Here is a 20,886-nt window from a genome sequence, read left to right as displayed (position 1 = left end):
GGACCATTTTGGGGTTTGTGTGCAGATCCAACTTACAAACAAGAGAGTGCCTCTGCTATCCTTGGCAGTTCCATAGCACCCAGTGCAGCTAAGCAGTATCGTGATGCACCCCATTACCAGGCTTAGGCTGCCTATGTGAAGAAAGTATGCAGAGGACAGCCCAAAGACCCTCGTCAGGGCACCATCTCCACACTTGATACTGATGCCCAGGCCAATGAGGATAATGCCAGACACCTTTAGAACAGAAATCAGAAAGACAAAAAGAAAAAATCTATTAGTTGTACACAAATAGAAATTTTCCAAGGTGGGGAGTGGAGAAAAGCAAAAGTGTTTTATTTTATTTATTTATTATTATTATTATTATTATTTTATTATTATTTTTTTGTAGAGACAGAGTCTCACTGTACCGCCCTCCGGTAGAGTGCCGTGGCGTCACACGGCTCACAGCAACCTCTAACTCTTGGGCTTACGCGATTCTCTTGCCTCAGCCTCCCGAGCAGCTGGGACTACAGGCGCCCTCCACAACGCCCGGCTATTTTTTTTGTTGCAGTTTGGCCGGGGCTGGGTTTGAACCCGCCACCTTCGGCATATGGGGCCGGCGCCCTACTCACTGAGCCACAGGCGCCGCCCGTATTTATTTATTATTTTTGAGACAGAGTCACACTATGTCACCCTTAGCAGAGTAGTAAAGTGCCATGGTGTCACAGCTCATAGCAGCCTCTAACTCTTGGGCTTAAGTGATTCTCTTGCTTCAGCCTCCCAAGTAGCTGGGACTATAGGTGCCCGCCACAATGCCCAGCTATTTTTAGAGATGAGGTCTCGCTCTGGCTCAGGCTGATCTCAAACCCATGAGCTCAGGCAATCCACCCACCTCAGCCTCCCAAGTGCTGGGATTACAGATGTGAACCACCACAACTGGCCACCAGCAAAAGTGTTTTAAACCGATAATATGCAAACTTGGCAAGGATTCCTTATTTATTTATTTGTTTGTTTGTGGGACAGGAGAACACTTTGCAATTCATACTTAAAACCTCAAAGGTTTTACCAATGGATGAGTGCATTGGGATCCTAAACAGTTATTTAAAATAATTTTGCAGGATGGGTTGGCAATTTTTTTTTCTAAAAAACCCCTAGATACTGTGGCCTTTGAAGATATCTGTTGAAACTGCTCCATTCTGCTGGTGTTGCTTAAAACCAGCCTTACACCACCTGCAAACAAATGTGTGTGGCTATGTTCCAATAACACTTTATTTATAACTCAGGCAAGGACATAGTTTGCTGACCCCTGTTGCAGGAGAATGTTTAGTCAGTAACAGAAAGATGTTTTTGTTTTTATTTTTATTTATTTATTTATTTTTATTTTATTTTTTTTTTTGGCCGGGGCTGAGTCTGAACCCGCCACCTCCAGCACATGGGGCCAGCATCCCACCCCTTTGAGCCACAGGTGCCGCCCTATTTATTTATTTTTGTTGAAACAAATCTCATTTTGTCTCCCTTGGTAGAGTGCTGTGGCGTCTTATCTCACAGCAACCTCAAACTCTTGGGGTCAAGCAATCCGCCTGTCTAAATTTTTCATTTTTAGTAGAGATGGGGTCTCACTCTTGCTCAGGCTGGTCTTAAACTCATAAGCTCAAGTTATCCATGGGCCTCAACCTCCCTGAGTGCTAAGATTACAGTCGTGAGCCACTGTGCTTGGCCCAGAAAGATGTCTTTAATATCTGAATACATTTTTTATTTAATTAATTTTTTTTTTTGTAGACACAGAGTCTCACTTTATGGCCCTCGGTAGAGTGCCGTGGCCTCACACAGCTCACAGCAACCTCCAACTCTTGGGCTTAAGCGATTCTCTTGCCTCAGCCTCCCGAGTGGCTGGGACTACAGGCGCCCGCCACAACGCCCGGCTATTTTTTGGTTGCAGTTTGAACCCACCACCCTCGGTATATGGGGCCGGCGCCCTACCGACTGAGCCACAGGTGCCTCCCCTGAATACATTTTTTAAAAAGTAGATTGCATCTGGGCATGGTGGCTTACACCTGTAATCCTAGCACTCTGGGAGTGGCCAAGGTGGGTGGATCGCTTGAGCTCAGGAGTTCAAGACCAGCCTGTGGGGCAGGGCCTGTGGCTCAACGGAGTAGGGCACCAGCCCCATATGCCGGAGGTGGCGGGTTCAAACCCAGCCCCAGCCAAAAACTGCAAAAAAAAAAGACCAGCCTGAGCAAGAATGAGAACCTGTCTCTACTAAAAATAGAAAAACTAGCCAGGCATTGTAACAGTCACCTGTAGTCCCAGCTACTTGAGAGGCTGAGGCAAGAGGATTGCCTCAACTCAAGAGTTTGAGGTTGTTATGAGCTATGATGGTACCATGTCATCATACACAGGGTGACAGAGTGAGACTCGTTAGAAAAAAAAAGTGGATTGTGAAGCAAAAGCATTTGTTTGTTCTTTTTTTTTTTTTTTTTTTGTAGAGACAGAGTCTCACTTTATGCCCTCAGTAGAGTGCCATGGCATCACAGCAACCTCCAACTCCTGGGCCTAAGCAATTCTCTTGCCTCAGCCTCCCAAGTAGCTGGGACTACAGGCACCCACCACAACGCCCAGCTATTTTTTTTGGTTGCAATTCAGCCGGGGCCGGGTTTGAACCCGCCACACTCGGTATATGGGGCCAGCGCCCTACCGACTGAGCCACAGGCGCCGCCCTGTTTGTTCTTTTTTTTTCTTTGTAGTCAAAGACTTGAAGTCTATGATGTTCTGCTGTTTTTAAAAGGTATAGGTAAGTGTCAAGGATATAGGATGATGATGATGAAGATGATGATATTATTTATTTATTTATTTAGTTTTGGGCCGGGGCTGAGTTTGAACCTGCCACCTCCAGCATATGGGGCCGGCATCCTACTCCTTTGAGCCACAGGCACTGCCCAATGATACTATTTATTGAGCAAAGACCTCATGATGGATTTAAGCCCTTTAATACATTGTCTCATTTCATTCCTATCAAAATATTACAATACATGGTCATTCCCAGAGCTTATTGGGTAGGGCACCGGTCACATTCACTGAGGGTGGTGGGTTCCAACCCAGCCCAGGCCAGCTAAAACAATGACAACTGAAACAACAACAACAAAAAATAGCCAGGCGTTGTGGCAGGCACCTGTAGTCCCAGCTACTTGGGAGGCTGAGGCAAGTGTATTGCTTAAGCCCAGGAGTTTGAGGTCGCTGTGAGCTGTGACAGCACAGCACTCTACCCAGGGCAACAACTCAAGACTGTCTCAAAAAAAAAAAAAAGATTACGATACAGATGATGGATAAGGGTGATATTTAATTTCTTTCTGTTTCCTGCCAGTTTTTCCTCACACAGTGGTACAATGAAGACACTTACTTTTTTTTTTTTGGTTTTTGGCCAGGGCTGGGTTTGAACCCGCCACCTCCGGCATATGGGACGGGCACCCTACTCCTTGAGCCACAGGCGCCACCCGAAGACACTTACTTTTTTAACAATGTACATTACAGGTTACTTTTATAGTAAAAAAGAAATGTTCTGGGCGGCTCCTGTGGCTCAGTGAGTAGGGCGCCGGCCCCATATGCCGAGGGTGGCGGGTTCAAACCCAGCCCCGGCCAAACTGCAACAACAACAACAACAAAAAAATAGCCGGGCGTTGTGGCGGGCGCCTGTAGTCCCAGCTGCTTGGGAGGCTGAGGCAAGAGAATCACGTAAGCCCAAGAGTTAGAGGTTGCTGTGAGCCGTGTGACGCCACGGCACTATACCCGAGGGCCGTACAATGAGACTCTGTCTCTACAAAAAAAAAAAAAAAAGTTCTAAAAAATTTAAAAAACCGGGTGGCACCTGTGGCTCAGTGAATAGGGTGCCAGCCCCAAGTACCGAGGGTGGTGAGTTCGAACCCGGCCCGGCCAAACTGCAACAACAACAACAAAACATAGCCAGGCGTTGTGGCGGGCACTGGTCGTCCCAGCTACTCGGGAGGCTGAGGCAAGAGAATCGCCTAAGCCCAAGAGCTGGAGGTTGCTGTGAGCTGTGATGCCATAGCACTCTATTGAGGACAACAAAGTTGAGACTGTCTCTAGTAAAAAAAAAAAATTTAAAAGATCAAGGGAAAAACCCCTCCCTTCTGTCATCCTCAAACAACTTGGTTTTCTGCAGGATTTAACTTCAAGTTAAGCTGTTCCATCACCCAGATCACACTCATCTGTGTTTGATTTCACTGGCTCTGAGTTGACTGGAGCCTACACCTGTCCCCAGGGCACCTGGTTCCTTGTCTGTCTGCCCTACATCGCTCTGACTTCCCTGGGGACCACAGATCTGGATGCCAATTTGGATCAACTTATTTCTGTCTTTCAGGGAGCCACCCGTGGAGGAAGGGCTGCAACTTCCCAGGGCCTGGGTTATGACATACTTACAGCCAGGAAGACATTGAATAAAGATAACAGTTTCTTCAAGGAAGAATATGGAGTGTGCATTTCAGCCATTTTGGCCAGATTGGGGCACCCTGGAAACTTAAGTCAGCATCTTCCCAAACCTCTGGGCTACTGTTTCCCAAGATGATAGGGATCTGGGGGAGACACCAAAGCTGACTTGCTCAGTTTCTCTCTGTCCTGGCGATCTGGTCATTGCCCAGAGCTGCCCACCAGCTGTCTGCCTCAGTCATAAACCTTTATCACATCACAATCAGATGCTGGAATAAGCCCCACTGTGCCAGGGAGGCAAGTATCCCAAACCATCCCCTCTTAGGCCTCATTTGCCAAACAGGTCACCCCAGGGATGGAGAAAAGGCATCATGTCCTGCCCTGGGAGCCCCCAGTTGCTATCAGAGCCTGTGGTCATAATAGTCCTCACTGACTATTTATGTAGTTGACATTCCTGGGTAGACTGGGGGCTGCAAAAGGGCAGAGACCTGGGTTGTCCTATTATTAATAACAGCTGTGTCCTCAAAGCTTGGCACAGTAGGTACTTAAGAAGCCGGTATGTGCTCTTACCATAGCACAGTGGTTACAGCGCCAGCCACATACACCGAGGGTGGCAGATTTGAACCTGGCCCAAGACAGCTAAACAACAATGACAACTGCAACAAAAAATAGCCAGGCATTGTGCTACTTGGGAGGCTGAGGTAAGGGAATCACTTAAGCCCAAGAGTTAAAGGTTGCACTGAGCTGTGACACCATGGCACTCTACTGAGTGCGACATAGTGAGACTCTGTCTCAATAAAAAGAAAGAAAGAAACCAGTATTGAATGAATGAACAAAAAGGCAATGTGATGCAGGAATCTGGCTACAGCCACTGGGGCCCCTCAAGCTCCAGTCCATACTTGGCCTATCCAGAGAGGCCAAGAGACTGCCTGAGGCCACCGAGGAAGCATGGCCCAAGACTAGAATTTGAAGCCCTTATGCTATCGTGAGGCAGAGAGCCCATCCTTTCTCCATCTGAGGTCTGCTCAGCTGGATTGTCCTGGAGCTGTGTGCCATCAGTCACTGGGCTTTTCTGTTCTTTCTTTCTTTCTTTTTTTTTTTTTTTGACAGAGTCCCACTTTGTCACCCTTGGTGGAGTGCCATGGCATCATAGCTCACCACAACCTCAAATTGTTGGGCTCAAGCAATCCTCTTGCCTCAGCCTCCCAAGTAGCTGGGACTATAGATGCCTGTCACAATTCCCAGCTGTTTTTAGAGATGGGACTTCACTCTTATTCAGGCTGGTCTTGAACTCCTGAGCTCTGGCGATCCACCTGCCTTGGCCTTCTTGAGTGCTAGGACACTAGGTTTTTCTTGATGATGGTGGAATTTGTGGGCATTTCAGGGCAAATAATCTGTACATGAGCACTAAAGTCCTCCAGACTCCAACCCTGTAGCCACTAAAGCCACCTTGCTCCCTGCCTCACTACTTTCACCTGGTCCAGGTCCACACTACCCCAGCCATGTCACCTTCTGCCCAACCCTGGATGGCTTGTAGTGGGTGGGGTGCAAATGAGAGACTAGCTTACATGTTAATTAATTTAATGAATGTTTGTCAAATCACCAGCTGCTTGCTTGGCTCAGTGCCTGTAGCTCAGGGGCTAGGGTGCCAGCCACATACACCAAAACAAGTCCAGGTTCAAACCCAGCCCAGGCCTGCCAAACAACAATGACAATTACAACAAAAAAATAGCCAGGCATTGTGGCAGCTACTTGGGAGGCTGAGGTAAGCAAATCTCTTAAGCCCAAGAGTCTGAGGTTGCTGTGAGCTGTGACACCACAGCAGTCTATCGAGGGCAACTTAGTGAGACTCTGTCTCAAAAAAAGAAAAAAAAAAAGAATCACCAGCTTCTTGGAACATGTTGAAAGAACTAAACAAGAGGCCGTCTCCTGCCTAGACTACAAGTTCCATTCACAGCCAGGAGTGTGTCCTTCCACACTTCTCTCTAAAAGGTCTTTTGAAAGAAGGAACCAGGCAGGGCACCATGGCTCAGCCCTGTAATCCCTGCACTATGGGAGGAAGAGGCAGATGGATTGGTTGAGTTCAGCCTAAGGAAGAGCAAGACCCTGCCTCTAAAAATAGCCAGGTGGTGTGGCAGGCACCTATAGTCCTAGCTACTTGGGAGGCTGAGGCAAGAGGATCACCTGAGCCCAAGAGTTTGTGGTTGCTGTGAGCTATGACGCCATCGCACTCTACGCAGGGTGAGAAAGAGCGATCCTGTCTCAAAGAAGAAAGGAGGAAGGAAGGAAGGAAGGAAGGAAGGAAGGAAGGAAGGAGGGAAGGAGGGAAGGAGGGAAGGAGGGAAGGAGGGAAGGAGGGAGGGAGGGAGGGAGGGAGGGAGGGAAGGAAGGAAGGAAGGAAGGAAGGAAGGAAGGAAGGAAGGAAGGAAGGAAGGAAGGAAGGAAGGAAGGAAGGAAGGAAGCTCAGTGGCCAAACAGGGTGGCTCAAGGCTGTAGTCCCAGCACTTTGGGAAACTGAGGCTGGAGGATTACTTCAAGATGGCAGTAAGCTAGGACTGCACAATTGCACTCCAGCTTGGGCAACGGTGTGAGACCCTGTCTTTAAAAAAATAAGAAATGGGGCGGCGCCTGTGGCTCAGTGAGTAGGGCGCCGGCCCCATATGCCGAGGGTGGCGGGTTCAAACCCAGCCCCGGCCAAACTGCAACCAAAAAATAGCCGGGCGTTGTGGCGGGCGCCTGTAGTCCCAGCTGCTCGGGAGGCTGAGGCAAGAGAATCACGTAAGCCCAAGAGTAAGAGGTTGCTGTGAGCTGTGTGACGCCACGGCACTCTACCGAGGGTGGTACAATGAGACTCTGTCTCTACAAAAAAAAAAAATAATAATAAGAAATGAAATACAGAGCCTCAGAGCCAGGGATTGAGATCCTGAAAACGGGGGCTCAAAGAGAGCAAGAAATGGGAGTGCAGGGAGCATGGAGATACAGGGTGCAAAAGAGGGCTGGAGAAAGGCAGGCTCAAGGGAGGGCACAGAAACGGGGTGCGAAGGAGGGCGGAGATGGAAACCCGGATACAAATGAACAGATGAATACGGGTGTGAAAGAGGGCAGGGAAATGGGCACATACACAAGAGGGCAGAATAGGAAGAAAATGCGTCCCACATTTGGCCACGCCCCACGACCAAGCCCGGGCTTCACTACACAGCCCCAGCTGCAGCCTCGTGCGCCTTCTGGCGGCGGCCAGTAGAAGCACGTCCCTACGAAGGAGCTGGGCCAGTTACCTGAGCAGGTGTCCCGGAGCTGTCAAACAGATCCGAGAGTGTTCTGGTTCCGCATAGGTCAGCCTTTCAGCTTGAGGAAACGAAGCACAGACAACTTCTACCCTCAAACCCCCAACACACACCCATTGAATTGACGCGGAGAGACAGAATGTTCAGGCATCCAACGAATAACAAATATAACTCTAAATCCAGGCCAGAAAAACACTGCAATCCACATCAGCCACAGTTCAAAGGTTCTAGAGAAAAATGAAGAGTTCTCCTTAAAGTGGAACTACAGAGCTATTAGGTAGGATATTTAAATACCATTGTTGAAATAACAGAAGAGCCACTCCAATATATCTGTCATAACAGAATTGCAATTGTTGACATATTTATTTCACCACATGCTCGGTCTCCTTCCTTATATTTTAGGAGACTTTTTTAAAAGCATAATTTCCTGGAGGCACCTGTGGCTCAGTGGGTAGGGCGCCAGCCCCATATACTGAGGGTGGCAGGTTCAAACCCGGTCCTGGCCAAATTGCAACAAAAAAATAGCCGGGCATTGTGGCGGGCACCTGTAGTCCCAGCTACTCGGGAGGCTGAGGCAAGAGTTAGAGGTTGCTGTGAGCTGTGACACCACAGCACTCTACCAAGAGCGACAAAATGAAACTCTGCCAAAAGCACAATTTCCAAGAAAGTGGAATGTCTTGAATACATACACATACACAAATAGAGTATTATTTATGTCAATGACCCATGTGGGTCTATGAACTCTCCTTAAATTCATGTATTTGTTGTCAATGCCAGCAACAAGAGTCAGATGGATTTACCAGGAAATGAATGAGACCTAAGATTGCACCCACCCTTCAAGGCCTGAGAGGGACCCACTTATAGATTCACCTGGTTAATTGTTCATATAAAATGTATAGCACAGTTGGGAGGCTGAGGCGGGTAGATGGCCTGAGCTCACAAGTTCGAAACCAACCTGAGCAAGGGGGAGACCCTTTCTCTAAAAAATAGCCGGGTTCTGTGACAGGCACGTGTAGTCTCAGCTACCTTGGAGGCTGAGACTAGAGAATCAGTTGAACCCAAGAGTTTGAGGTTGCTGTAAGCTAAGATGCCACAGCACTCTCTCAAGGGTGACCAAGTGAGACTCTGTCTCAAAAAAATAAAAATAAAATGTATAGCAAAGGGCCAGGCCAGGTGGCTTATTTCTGTAATCACAGCCCTTTGAGAAGCTGAGATGGGGGATCATTTGAGCCTGGAAGCTCAAGACCAGCCTAAGTAACTCTGCGAGACTTAGTCTCTTTAAAAAGTGAAAAATTGCAGCAAAGATATGTTTGTGCATTTAGGGCTCACAAAACCTAAATTCACCTCTAACGAGGGGGAATTTTATAGTTTAAGGTTAGTAGCAAACAATGGAATGGGGTAACAAATCAGAATCTACCATCCAACAAAAAAAGTCTGGGGCACACAAAAGAAAGTCACCTGCTCTTCTAAAACTGGTCCATACCCTTGACATTGGGCAACTGCTCTGAGATTTCCCAGGCCCTGGACCTGAGGCCTCAATGAGGATGGACACAGTGTCACCAGGTTGTAGCATTGTGGGCTAAAATCATTGTGGGATAGCAGGAGATCATTATGGTAATCATTGCTATCAAATGAAAAGGGAGCAAACAGTATTTCCACCATTACATATGAATTCCCCCATACTTATATTCTGACTTGTGGTTGAGCATTCCTGCTCTATGTGCTGAGGGCCTGTGAGTTGGGAGACATTGAAGGTTGGCAAGGAGGCACTGTCTTATAGGGACACTCACTGTTTTCTCAGGTTCTCTTTGTTACTACTTAAAGATCTGGAATTTCCACCCCTTCAGCCCAACAGAGTCTTAGATTTTGGAAAGGAGGGAGTGAAATTAAGGAACAGTAAGACTCCTTATCTTCTGCCAAACAAAAAAAAAAAGGTGCATCAAAGGATCTTTGACAATATTCAGAATACTTAACTATGGGTATGCACAGGCAACCAGACAGAATATAGGATTTCAGAGTTGTCAAGCTGCAGGGCTCAGAGGACTGGAGCTTCTTGAGGAGTGCTGAGGCAGCAGCCAGTGGCCACCAGACCGGTATGTACAGGAGACACTTGTGGGGCACCTGTTATTGTTAGCATGCAGGTCTCTCTTCACTAGACAGCCAGTCCCAGGACAGACAAGGTTGTTTTCACCTCACATTCTTGAAGGCTCTCAGTTAAACACATTGAAAAGCACATAAATACTAAATAGCTTTCAGAGATTTTTGCACCTCTGATGTCCGAGGGGAGACCTGCAATATGTGTAAATTGGACTTTTTAAAGCTGAAGGGGGGTTTCAGTGAGCCTTCTAGTGATCCTCCCACCTTAGCCTCCCAGACTTCTAGGATTACAGGTGTGAGCCACTGTGCCCAGCCTGGGAATGTCATCTTTTTAGAATTGTGAGTATCGGGCAGTGCCTGTGGCTCAAAGGAGTAGGTCGCTGGCCCCATATGCTGGAGGTGGCGGGTTCAAACCGAGTCCCGGCCAAAACTGCAAAAAAAAAAAAAATAGAATTGTGAGTATCTTTTGAAAGCCCTTTCCAACCACAGGATGAATCAGGTGAAGGGTTAGCCCTTGTCTTAGGAAGGAATAGGTCCTAAAAGAGTTAAACATAGCATTACCCTATGGTTCAACAATACCACTTCTAAATGTAAGAATTGAAAGCAGGGACTCAGATACTTGTGCACTTGTACACCATGTTCATAGCAGCAACCCAGATGTCCAGGACAGAATGGTTGGTGGCTGTAGCTGGGGAAGCAGGGAGAGTTAATGTTTCATGGGGACAGATTTGCAAGATGCAAAACTTCAGGAGATGGTGGTGGTGATGATTGCACAACACCGTGAATGTACTTAATGCCCCTGAACTGTACACTTGAAATGGCTAAGATGGTAAAATTCTACATTATGTGTATTTTAGTGCCATAAAAAAATACTGTAAAAGGAATGGGGATGGAAGACCTCCTGGTGGGGGGCAGGGAAATGACTCAAGTCAACACCTGCTTCTCTTCCTGCAAGCCCTGCAGAAACGTCATCTCCAGCTCCGATTACCTTGAGCATTGGAACTGGAGCTGGCAGAATTGTGTTCCCCCCAAAAGAACCCATGTGCAGGAGAGGCCACAGAATGTGATCTTATTTAGAAACAGGATCTTTGCAGATGCCATTAGTTAAAGATCTCCAGATGGGCTCGGCGCCCATAGCTCAGCAGCTAGGGTGCTGGCCACATACACCAGAGCTGGCGGGTTCGAACCCAGCTTGGGCCTGCCAAACAATGACAACTACTACCAAAAAATAGCCAGGCACTGTGGCAGATGCCTATAGTCCCAGCTACTTGAGAGGCTGAGGCAAGAGAATCATTTAAGCCCAAGAGTCTGAGGTTGCTGTGAGCTGTGACACTATGGTACTCTACCGAGGGTGACATAGTGAGACTCTGTCTCAAAAACAAAAAACTCCAGATGAAACCATCTTTATATAGGGTATATCCTGAATTCAAAATCTGTTGTCTATAAGGAACAGGAGAGGGACTTTTGAACACAGAGGGGGAAAAGCCATAAGATGCCAGAAGAGGTAGCAACTGGAGTGATGTGGTCATAACCCAAGGAACACCAGGAGCCACCAGGAGCTGGAAGAGGCAAGGAAATAGCCTCGGCTGCAGCGTTCAGGGGCTGACACTTTGTTTCAGGCTTCTGGCCTCCAGAAGACTAAATTCCTGTTGTTTGAAGCCCCTGGGCTAGTGGGATTTGTCATGGCAGCCCCAAAATACTAACATGGACAAGAAACAGTGGCCTGGTATAGGCATGTACTGCACCTGCCTGAGGGGGCTGAGAAACACAGCAGAAGGTTTGGGAAAAGGCTCCAGGTTCCAAGAAGGAGACAATTTCTTCCTTAAGAATAAGAATGGAGGGCGGCGCCTGTGGCTCATTGAGTAGTGCGCCAGCCCCATGTACCGAGGGTGGGGGGTTCGAACCCAGCCTCAGCCAAACTGCAACCAAAAAATAGCTGGGCGTTGTGGCAGGCGCCTGTAGTCCCAGCTGCTCAGGAGGCTGAGGCAAGAGAATCGCCTAAGCCCAAAAGCTTGGAGGTTGCTCTGAGCCGTGTGAGGCCACGGCACTCTACCGAGGGCGGTAAAGTGAAACTCTGTCTCTACAAAAAAAAAAAAAAGAAGAAGAAGAATGGGCCAGAACAGGTGGCTCACACCTGTAATCCTAGTTTGAGAGGCTGAGGCAGGAGCATCACTTGAGGCCAGGGATTCAAGACCACTCTAGGGCAACATGGCTTTATATATAATTCAAGATGGATTGGTCTCATGTCTGAAGTTCAACCAACCACATATCGAAAGTATTTGATGGGCTGTGCGCTGTGGCTCACACCTGTAATCCCAGCACTGTGGGAGGCCGAGGAGGGAGAATTGCTTGAGCTCAGGAGTTCAAGACTCACCTGAGTGACAGTGAGACCCCGACTCATGAAAAAAATGGAAAAACCCAGCTGGGTGCCACAGCGAGCGCCTGTAATCCCAGTGGCTTCCGGAGGCTGAGGCAGCGGGGTGCCCGCAGCCCCAGTACCATGCCCACTGCCCTCTGCTCAGGGGCATAGGGTGGGACCCTGTCTCAACAACAAAAATAAATAAATAAAGTATTTGATGGACGGTGCCTGTGACTCAGTCAGTAGGGTACCACCCCCACATACTGAGGATGGCGCGTTTGAACCCAGCCCTGGCCAAACTGCAACAAAAAATAGCAGAGCACTGTAGTGGGTGCCTGTAGTCCCAGCTACTCGGGAGGCTGAGGCAAGAGAATTGCCTAAACCCAAGAGCTGGAGGTTGCTGTGAGTTGTGATGCCACCGCACTCTACCAAGGGCAACAAAGTGAGACTCTGTCTCTAAAAAAAAAAAGGAAAGAAAGTATTTGAAAAGAATTTGGGTGTACTGAACATTACAGACTTTATTTTCTTGTCATTATTCCCTACATACAACAACTACTTACATAGTAGTGCATATTTACATTGTATTAGGTACTATAAGTAATCTAAGGGTGAATTAAAGTATATGGAAGAATGTGTATAGGCTATATGCAAATATAACACTATATATGGGACTTGGTATTGCAAGAAAAACCACTTCTGCACAGTTACTGAAGGACAACAGTCTATATGTGCATATATATGTATCTTCCCCAACTATGATGGGGTTACATTCCCAATAACTCATTGTAAATGGAAAATATCATAAATTGGAAATGCATTTAGTTGAGCACAGTGCCTCACACCCATAATCCCAGTTCTTTGGGAGAAAAATGTGAGAGGATTACTTGTGGCCAAGAGTCAGAGACCAGCCTAGGCCATCTCTACAAGAAATTAAAAATACAGTTCAGAAGGTAGTGCACTCCTGTAGTCCCAGCTACTCAGGAGGCTGAGGTAGGAGGATCTCGGGAGCCCAGAAGTTCAAGGCTGCATGCAGTGAGCTATTATCAAGCCACTGTGCTCTAATCTGGGAGACAGAGTGAGATTTTGCCTCCAATTAAAAAAAAAAAAAAGAATAGAGATGATGTTCAAATATTTCTGGTGATTTTGGCTTTAAAAACCCCAAATTTTTTCAACTGAAAAATCTGGATTTGGGGCTTCTCTTTTTTTTTTTTTTGTAGAGACAGAGTCTCACTTTACTGCCCTCGGTAGAGTGCTGTAGCGTCACAGCTCACAGCAACCTCCAGCTCTTGGGCTTATGTGATTCTCTTGCCTTAGCCTCCCGAGCAGCTGGGACTACAGGCGCCCGCCACAACACCCGGCTATTTTTTGGTTGCAGTTTGGCCGGGGCTGGGTTTGAACCCACCACCCTCGGTAAATGGGGCCGGCGCCCTACTCACTGAGCCACAGGCGCCGCCCCCAAGTGGCTTCTCTTGAAAAACCCAAAGATGTGGCCACACTGGATCATGCCCTGGAACTTGGCCACACGGAGCTGCTCTGAGTGGCTGATGCCCCCTTCCTGTAGGGGGCGTGAGGTCACTTTCCTGTTGGCCAGCGCCCCACCCCCAAATCCTCCATCGAGTTTCCCGCCGGCGGTGTTGACATCTGAGCTTGTGGCCCCACTGTCAAGGCAGCCTGCTGACAGGGACGGGACGGGCAAACTGTGTCCCAGTGGGGGAGGACTGGCTACAGTACTTGGAAGATCATTTGGAACCCAACCCTTTTCCACCCCCTTCCGCATCCAGCCCTCGCCGTCGCTCCCCGGACTAGGGCACCCGCCTGGTCCCTGACCTCCCCGCTCCGGTCCGCGCCCCCTAAAGTCGGTACTCCCCGCAGCGACCTGAGGGCGCCAACGTACACCTCAATCATTTCCAATCCGAGCCATGATCCAAATGAACGGCCACCAGGCGGTGCCAGTGTACACCCGAGTCTTTTCCGATCCATCAGAATCCAATACAATCTGAGCCAGAATCCTCCCAGCAGTCCAGAAGGCCCTTTGAGATCTGCCCCTTCACTTCCCAGCCTTCACCTCCTCCCTCTCGGACTCTAGTTGTTAAACACTCTCCTGCCTTTGCTCTGCTTCCTCAGCCGGGAACTTTTTCCTGATCTCCAAACTCCGTGCTCCCTGTACCTATTCAAATGCCACCTTCTCCGAGAAGCCTTCTCTGACTGTCCTTTAAAAAGAGACAGCTGGTTGGGGCGGCGCCTGTGGCTCAGTGAGTAAGGCTCCGGCCCCATATGCCGAGGGTGGCGGGTTCAAACCCAGCCCCGGCCAAACTGTAACAAAAAAATAGCCGGGCGTTGTGGCGGGCGCCTGTAGTCCCAGCTGCTCGGGAGGCTGAGGCAAGAGAATTGCGTAAGCCCAAGAGTTAGAGGTTGCTGTGAGCCGTGTGACGCCATGGCACTCTACCGAGGGCGGTACAGTGAGACTCTGTCTCTACAAAAAAAAAAAAAAAAAGAGAGAGAGACAGCTGGCAAGGTGGGGTGGCTCACGTCTGTAATACCAGCACTTTAGGAGACAGGCGGGAGGATCAGTCAAGGTCCCGAGTTCCAGAAAAACATTAGCAAGAGCTAGATCCCTTTACAAAAAATAGAAAAATGACTCAGGTGTGGTGGTGCATATCTGTAGTCCCAGATACTTGGGAGGCTGAGGCAGGAGGATGGTTTGAGCCCAGGAGATCCAGCTTGCCATGAGCTACAATGACACCACTGTGCTCCAGCCTGGGTGATAGAACAAGAACTTGTTTCAAAAATAAATAAACAAATAAAAATAAATAAATAAGGGGCGGCGCCTGTGGCTCAGTGAGTAGGGAGCCGGCCCTATATGCCGAGGGTGGCGGGTTCAAACCCAGCCCCGGCCAAAACTGCAACAAAAAAATAGCCTGGCGTTGTGGCGGGCGCCTGTAGTCCCAGCTGCTCGGGAGGCTGAGGCAAGAGAATCGCGTAAGCCCAAGAGTTAGAGGTTGCTGTGAGCCGTGTGACACCACGGCACTCTACCCGAGGGCGGTACAGTGAGACTCTGTCTCTACAAAATAAATAAATAAATAAATAAAATGTACCCCAGCCCAGTGCAGTGGCTCACACCTCTAATCCTAACACTCTGGGAGGCCGAGGCAGGTGGATTGCTTGAGCTCAGGAGTTCGAGACCAGCCTGAGCAAAAGTGAGACCCTTGTCTCTACTAAAATAGAAAAACTGAGGCAAGAGGATTGCTTGAGCTCAAGAGTTGGAGGTTGCTGTAAGTTATGACGCCATGGCACTCTACCCAGGGCAACAGCTTGAGATGCTGTGGCAAAATAAATAAATAAATAAATAATAGGCTCGGTGCCTGTAGCTTAAGCGGCTAAGGAGCCAGCCACATACACCAGAGCTGGCGGGTTCGAATCCAGCCTGGGCCTGCCAAACAACAATGACAACTACAACCAAAGAATGGCTGGGCATTGTGGCAGGCACCTGTAGTCCCAGCTACTTGGGAGGCTGAGGCAGGAGAATCGCTTGAGCCCAGGAGTTGGAGGTTGCTGTGAGCTGTGATGCCACAGCACTCTACCCAGGGCGACAGCTTGAGGTTCTGTCTCAAAATAAATAAATAAATAACAAAAAATATAAATATACCAAAGAAAAAAGACCAGAAGTTCACAAAGGCCATTGATTTTTGGTTCAACACTGACAGCAAGGATAATTGTAATAACAGCATGGTAACTAGCCTTTCCTGAGCTCTCATTATGACCGGGGTGCTGTCTTAAGTACCTCCTAAGTTTCGATCTATTTACACTCATGATAATTCAATAAAATGAGTGCCATTGACTGGGTACCCGCAACTCAGTGGTTAGGGCACCAGCCACATACCCTGAGGCAGGTGGGTTTAAAACTGGCCCAAGCCTGCTAAACAACAATGACAACAACAACAACAAAAAATAGCCGGGCATTGTGGTGGGCACCTGTAGTCCCAGCTACTTGGGAGGCTGAGGCAATAGAATCACATGGGCCCAAGAGTTTGAGGTTGCTGTGAGTTGTGATGCCACAAAACTCTATCAAGGGTGACATAGTGAGACTCTGTCTCAAAAAAAACAAAAATGGGGGGCAGCCCCTCTGGCTCAGTGAGTAGGGCACTGGCCCCATATACCGAGGGTGGTGGGTTCAAACCCGGCCCCGGCCAAACTGCAACAAAAAATAGCAGGGCGTTGTGGTGGGCACCTGTAGTCCCAGCTACTTGGGAGACTGAAGCAAGAGAATCGCCTAAGCCCAGGAGTTGGAAGTTGCTGTGAGCTGTGACCCCACAGCTCTCTACCAAGGGCGACACAGTGAAACTCTGTCTCTTAAAAAAAAAAAAAAAAAAAAGGGTGCCGTCATTATTTTCATTTTACAGCTAAAGAAACTGAGGGACAAACGTTAAAACACCCAAGGTTACAGAGACATTAAGTAGTACAGCTGGAATTCAGACCCAGACCTCAACCTCAGTCTTAACTACCACATAGATGTTGGTGTACACTGCTTCCTTTTTTTTTTGAGACAGAGTCTTAAGCTGTCACCCTGGGTAGAGTGCTGTGGCATCACAGCTTACAGCAACCTCCAACCCTTGGGCTTAAGCGATTCTCTTGCCTCAGCCTCCCAAGTAGCTGGGACTACAGGCACCCGTCACAATGCCTGGCTATTTTTTTTTTTTTTTTTTTTTTTTGGCCGGAGCTAGGTTTGAACCCGCCACCTCTGGCATATGGGACTGGCGCCCTACTCCTTGAGCCACAGGCGCTGCCCTTATTTTTTGTTTGTTTATTTCAGTTGTCATTGTTTAGCTGGCCTGGGCTGGGTTTGAACCCACCAGCTTGCATGTTTGTGGCTGGTGCCCTACCCACTGAACTACGGGCTCTGCCTGCACAGATGGCACACTTAACATACAATCTTTTTTATTTTAAAGTATGGTATCTGTCCCAGTCTTAGTGGTGCAGTGGTGTGGAAAAACAGTCCCAATATGTCAATATGTTGCTAACTGGACACACCAGTTTCCAAAGTTGTACATTCAGAAGAACTCCTCCCCCCTTTTTTTAAAAAACTAGCACAGGGCGGCGCCTGTGGCTCAGTGAGCAGGGCGCCAGCCCCATATGCCGAGGGTGGCGGGTTCAAACCCAGCCCCGGCCAAACTGCAACAAAAAAATAGCTGGGAGTTGTGGCGGGCGCCTGTAGTCCCAGCTGCTCGGGAGGCTGAGGCAAGAGAATCGCGTAAGCCCAGGAGTTAGAGGTTGCTGTGAGCCGTGTGACGCCACGGCACTCTACCAAGGGTGGTACACTGAGACTCTGTCTCTACAAAGAAAAAAAAAAAAAAACTAGCACAGATATCTGTTCTGAAGAGAAAAATAACTGGAGGAAATTCAACAAAAACACCAGTGTTGGTGGGCTTTGGTTGATTTTTTTTTCTCATGTGGGCTTTCCTCAAATTTTTCACAAAATGTCTCTAACAAGCATATTTCTTTGGTACTCAGAAAAAAAATACTTTGCAAAGAAAATGGAGTGATATTACAATTGTTTTTGTCTTTGTTTTTGTTTGAGACAGAGTCTCACTTTGTCACCCTCAGTAGAGTGCCCTGGCCTCACAGCTACCAGCAACCTCAATCTCGGGCTCAAGCGATTCTCTTGCTTCAGCCTCTCAGGTAGCTGAGACTACAGACGCCTCCCACAATGCTCTGCTATTTTTAGAGACAGGGTCTCGCTCTGGCTCAGGTTGGTCTCTGACTCATGAGCTCAGGCAATCCACCCGCCTCGGCCTCCCAGAGTGCTAGGATTACAGGCGTGAGTCACCGCGCCCAGACGTAGAATTGTTTTTAAAAGGTGACCCAGGGCAGAAACCCAAGCTGAATTATTCTTGGGAGTGTTTTCTCACTGTCTCAGCAGATGCTCGTTACTGGGCCCGGCGGGGATACTGGGAACCAGGACCTCAACTTGGACCAGGACAAGTGAGAGACAATTTGGGGAAATAAAATACAGCTCTGACCTGAAACTTACCCAGGTCCTCAGGGGTCATGAAAAACAATTCCACCCAGCATAGGAATTTTCCTTGCAGGCTGTTTTCAGACTGTTTTCTGTACCTCTCTTTTAGATCTGGGAGAGTCAGCGTATGAATTTCTTGGTTGCCTTACTGTGTACCAGGGGCTGAAATAGCCTGGAATCTTCCCTCTCTTCCTCAGAGGTGGGCACTATTGTGATACCCATTTTGCAGGTGGTAGACCTGAGGCTCAAAGGGAGAAGCCATATGCCCCAGGCCACAGAGCTTGCAGCAGAGGAACTGAGATCTGAAGGCCATCTCTGGACTCCAGTTAATGCTTCTTTCTGATGAGTGGCATCTGCCCATTCACTAATTCATTCAAGTTTTCACTAAATAAACATCCACTGAGCACCCAGTGTATGCTAACCACCATGTGAAATAAGCAGGTGTGGTCCTTGCCATCCTGAACTCAGATAGGGATAAAATAGGGATTCAGATGTGTAAACAATTACTTTTTATTTTATTGATTTGTTTACTTGTTGTTTTTTTTTTTGTTTGTTTTTTTGTAGAGACAGAGTCTCACTTTATGGCCCTCGGTAGAGTGCCGTGGCCTCACACAGCTCACAGCAACCTCCAACTCCTGGGCTTAAGCAATTCTCTTGCCTCAGCCTCCCAAGTAGCTGGGACTACAGGCACCTGCCACAACGCCCGGCTATTTTTTGGTTGCAGTTTTGGCCGGGGCCAGGTTTGAACCCGCCACCCTCGGTATATGGGGCCGGCCCCCTACCGACTGAGCCACAGGCGCCGCCCTGTTTACTTGTTTTTTGAGACAGGGCTCTGCTCTTTTGCCCAGGCCAGAGTGAAATTGCCTCTTTTTTTTTTTTTTTTTTTTTTTTTAATTTGGCCGGGGCTGGGTTTGAACCCGCCACCTCCGGCATATGGGACCGGCGCCCTACCCGCTGAGCCACAGGCGCCGCCCGAAATTGCCTCTTAATAGCTCACAGCAACCTCAGATTCCCAGGCCCAGTGATCCTCCTGCCTCAGCCTTCCAAGTAGCTGGGACCACAAACATGTGTCACCACACACAGCTAGCTTCTCTATCTTTTGTATAGATGAGGTCTTGTCCCAGCTGGTCTCAAGTGATCCTCTCACTTCAGCCTTCCAAAGTGCTAGGATTACAGGTGTGAATTACCATGCCTGGCCAGAGAATTACAATATCTGACTCAGCTTCTTTCTGAGAACATTAGATGATGGCAATCTCACCACCAGTTGAAGCAGACTGGCCCATTATCTGGTCTTATCTACCTGTGTTAGAGCAGTCTGGGCAGGTATAGCAAAAATACTATAGACTGGGTGACTTAGACAATAAGCATTTCTTTCTCACAAGTCTGGAAACTGTGGAGTCCAAGATCAAGGCACTGGTAGATTCCGTGTCTGGTGAGGACTCCCTTCCCAGTTCATAGATGCTCAACTTCTTGCTGTGCCCTCATATGTCAGAAGTGAGGCAGCTTGCAGGGCCTCTTTTATGTGGGCACTAGTCCCCCTTATAAGGGCTCCACCTTCGTGACTTATTCACCTCCCAAAGGCCCCACTTCCTAATACCATCAACTTGGGGGTTAGGATTTCAACATATGGATTTTGGAGGGACACAAATACTCAGTCCATAATGCCCCACGTTCCTTGGCCCAGGAAGCACTCAGACCTTCACAAAACAAAGAGACCTCTGAAAACACAGCAGCCACACTCAGAAGTCAGACCTTCCATCCGGATTGCCACCCCCACCACGTGGGCCCAGCTTCCAGAAACGCCTCCTGGAGACTCTCAGGGCATCACCTGGCACCTGTGATGTGTTTAATGACAGTAAACAGAGATGTACCAGTGGGCACCTATGTCTACCTGCCAATATCTAAAAGCAAAATGAACCCATGGCCATTTTTGATTACAAAAGCAGCTTGTGCTATAATTCTACTTGTATGAAATGTCTAGAATAATCCACGTCCAGCCTGAGCAAGAGCAATACCCTGTCTCTCCTAAAAACAGAAAAATTGGCTCAGCACCCATAGCTCAGGGGTTAGGGTGCCGGCCATATACACTGAGGCTGGCAGGTTCCAACCCAGCCTGGGCCTGCTAAACAACAATAACAACTGCAACAAAAAAATAGCTGGGTGTCATGGCAGGCACCTGTAGTCCCAGTTACTTGGGAGGTTGAGGCAAGAGAATTGCTTAAGCCCAAGAGTTTGAACTTGCTGTGAGGTGTGATGCCACGATTCTTTAGCAAGGGTGATAGAGTGAGATTCTGTCTCAAAAGAAACAAACAAACAAAAAAATAAATAAAATAAAAATAGAAAAATAAGCTGGGCATTGTGCTGGGAGCCTGTAGTCCCAGATACCCGGGAGGCTGAGCCAAGAGGAACACTTGAGCACAGGAGTTTGAGGTTGCTGTGAGCTAGGACCCTATAGCACTCTACTAGGGTGACAGAGTGAGACTCTGTCTCAAAAAAAAAAAAAAAAGTGATCTCTCTTTACAAGTAAGTATTATCCAGCTGTAAAAGAAATGAGGCACGGACACAGGCTACAATGGATGAACCTTGCAAACATCCCACTAAGTGAAAAGCAACCAACCATGAATTTGATTCCACTCCTATGAAAGTCCAGAATAGCAGATTTGTGGTTGCTTAGGACTAAGAGAATTGACAATAGTGGGGAGGAAAGTGAAAGG

The 20,886-nt window shown here is 48.2% G+C and overlaps 2 protein-coding genes across 3 annotated transcripts in view; one reads left to right on the top strand and one right to left on the bottom strand.

Moving 5' to 3' along the window:
* Window positions 1-4,454, top strand: part of RAB3D (RAB3D, member RAS oncogene family) — a 53,508-nt gene extending 49,054 nt beyond the window's left edge. Inside the window, exon 5 of the mRNA XM_053583311.1 lies at window positions 4,355-4,454. Within this exon, the coding sequence (XP_053439286.1) occupies window positions 4,355-4,404 (50 nt within the window). The 3' untranslated portion in view covers window positions 4,405-4,454. The remainder of the gene's footprint in view (window positions 1-4,354) is intronic.
* Window positions 1-4,482, bottom strand: part of TSPAN16 (tetraspanin 16) — a 28,798-nt gene extending 24,316 nt beyond the window's left edge. For both annotated transcript variants that reach the window (XM_053583319.1, XM_053583320.1), the window contains exons 1-2: window positions 4,414-4,482; window positions 37-234 (exon numbers count right to left, since the gene is read on the bottom strand). In XM_053583319.1, the coding sequence (XP_053439294.1) occupies window positions 37-234; window positions 4,414-4,482 (267 nt within the window). The remainder of the gene's footprint in view (window positions 1-36; window positions 235-4,413) is intronic.
* Window positions 4,483-20,886: the final 16,404 nt, after the last annotated feature.

The sequence above is a fragment of the Nycticebus coucang genome, chromosome 3 (genome assembly GCF_027406575.1).
Source record: "Nycticebus coucang isolate mNycCou1 chromosome 3, mNycCou1.pri, whole genome shotgun sequence".
NCBI classification, from domain to species: Eukaryota; Metazoa; Chordata; class Mammalia; order Primates; family Lorisidae; genus Nycticebus; species Nycticebus coucang.
This window is presented reverse-complemented; position numbering and strand designations above follow the sequence as displayed.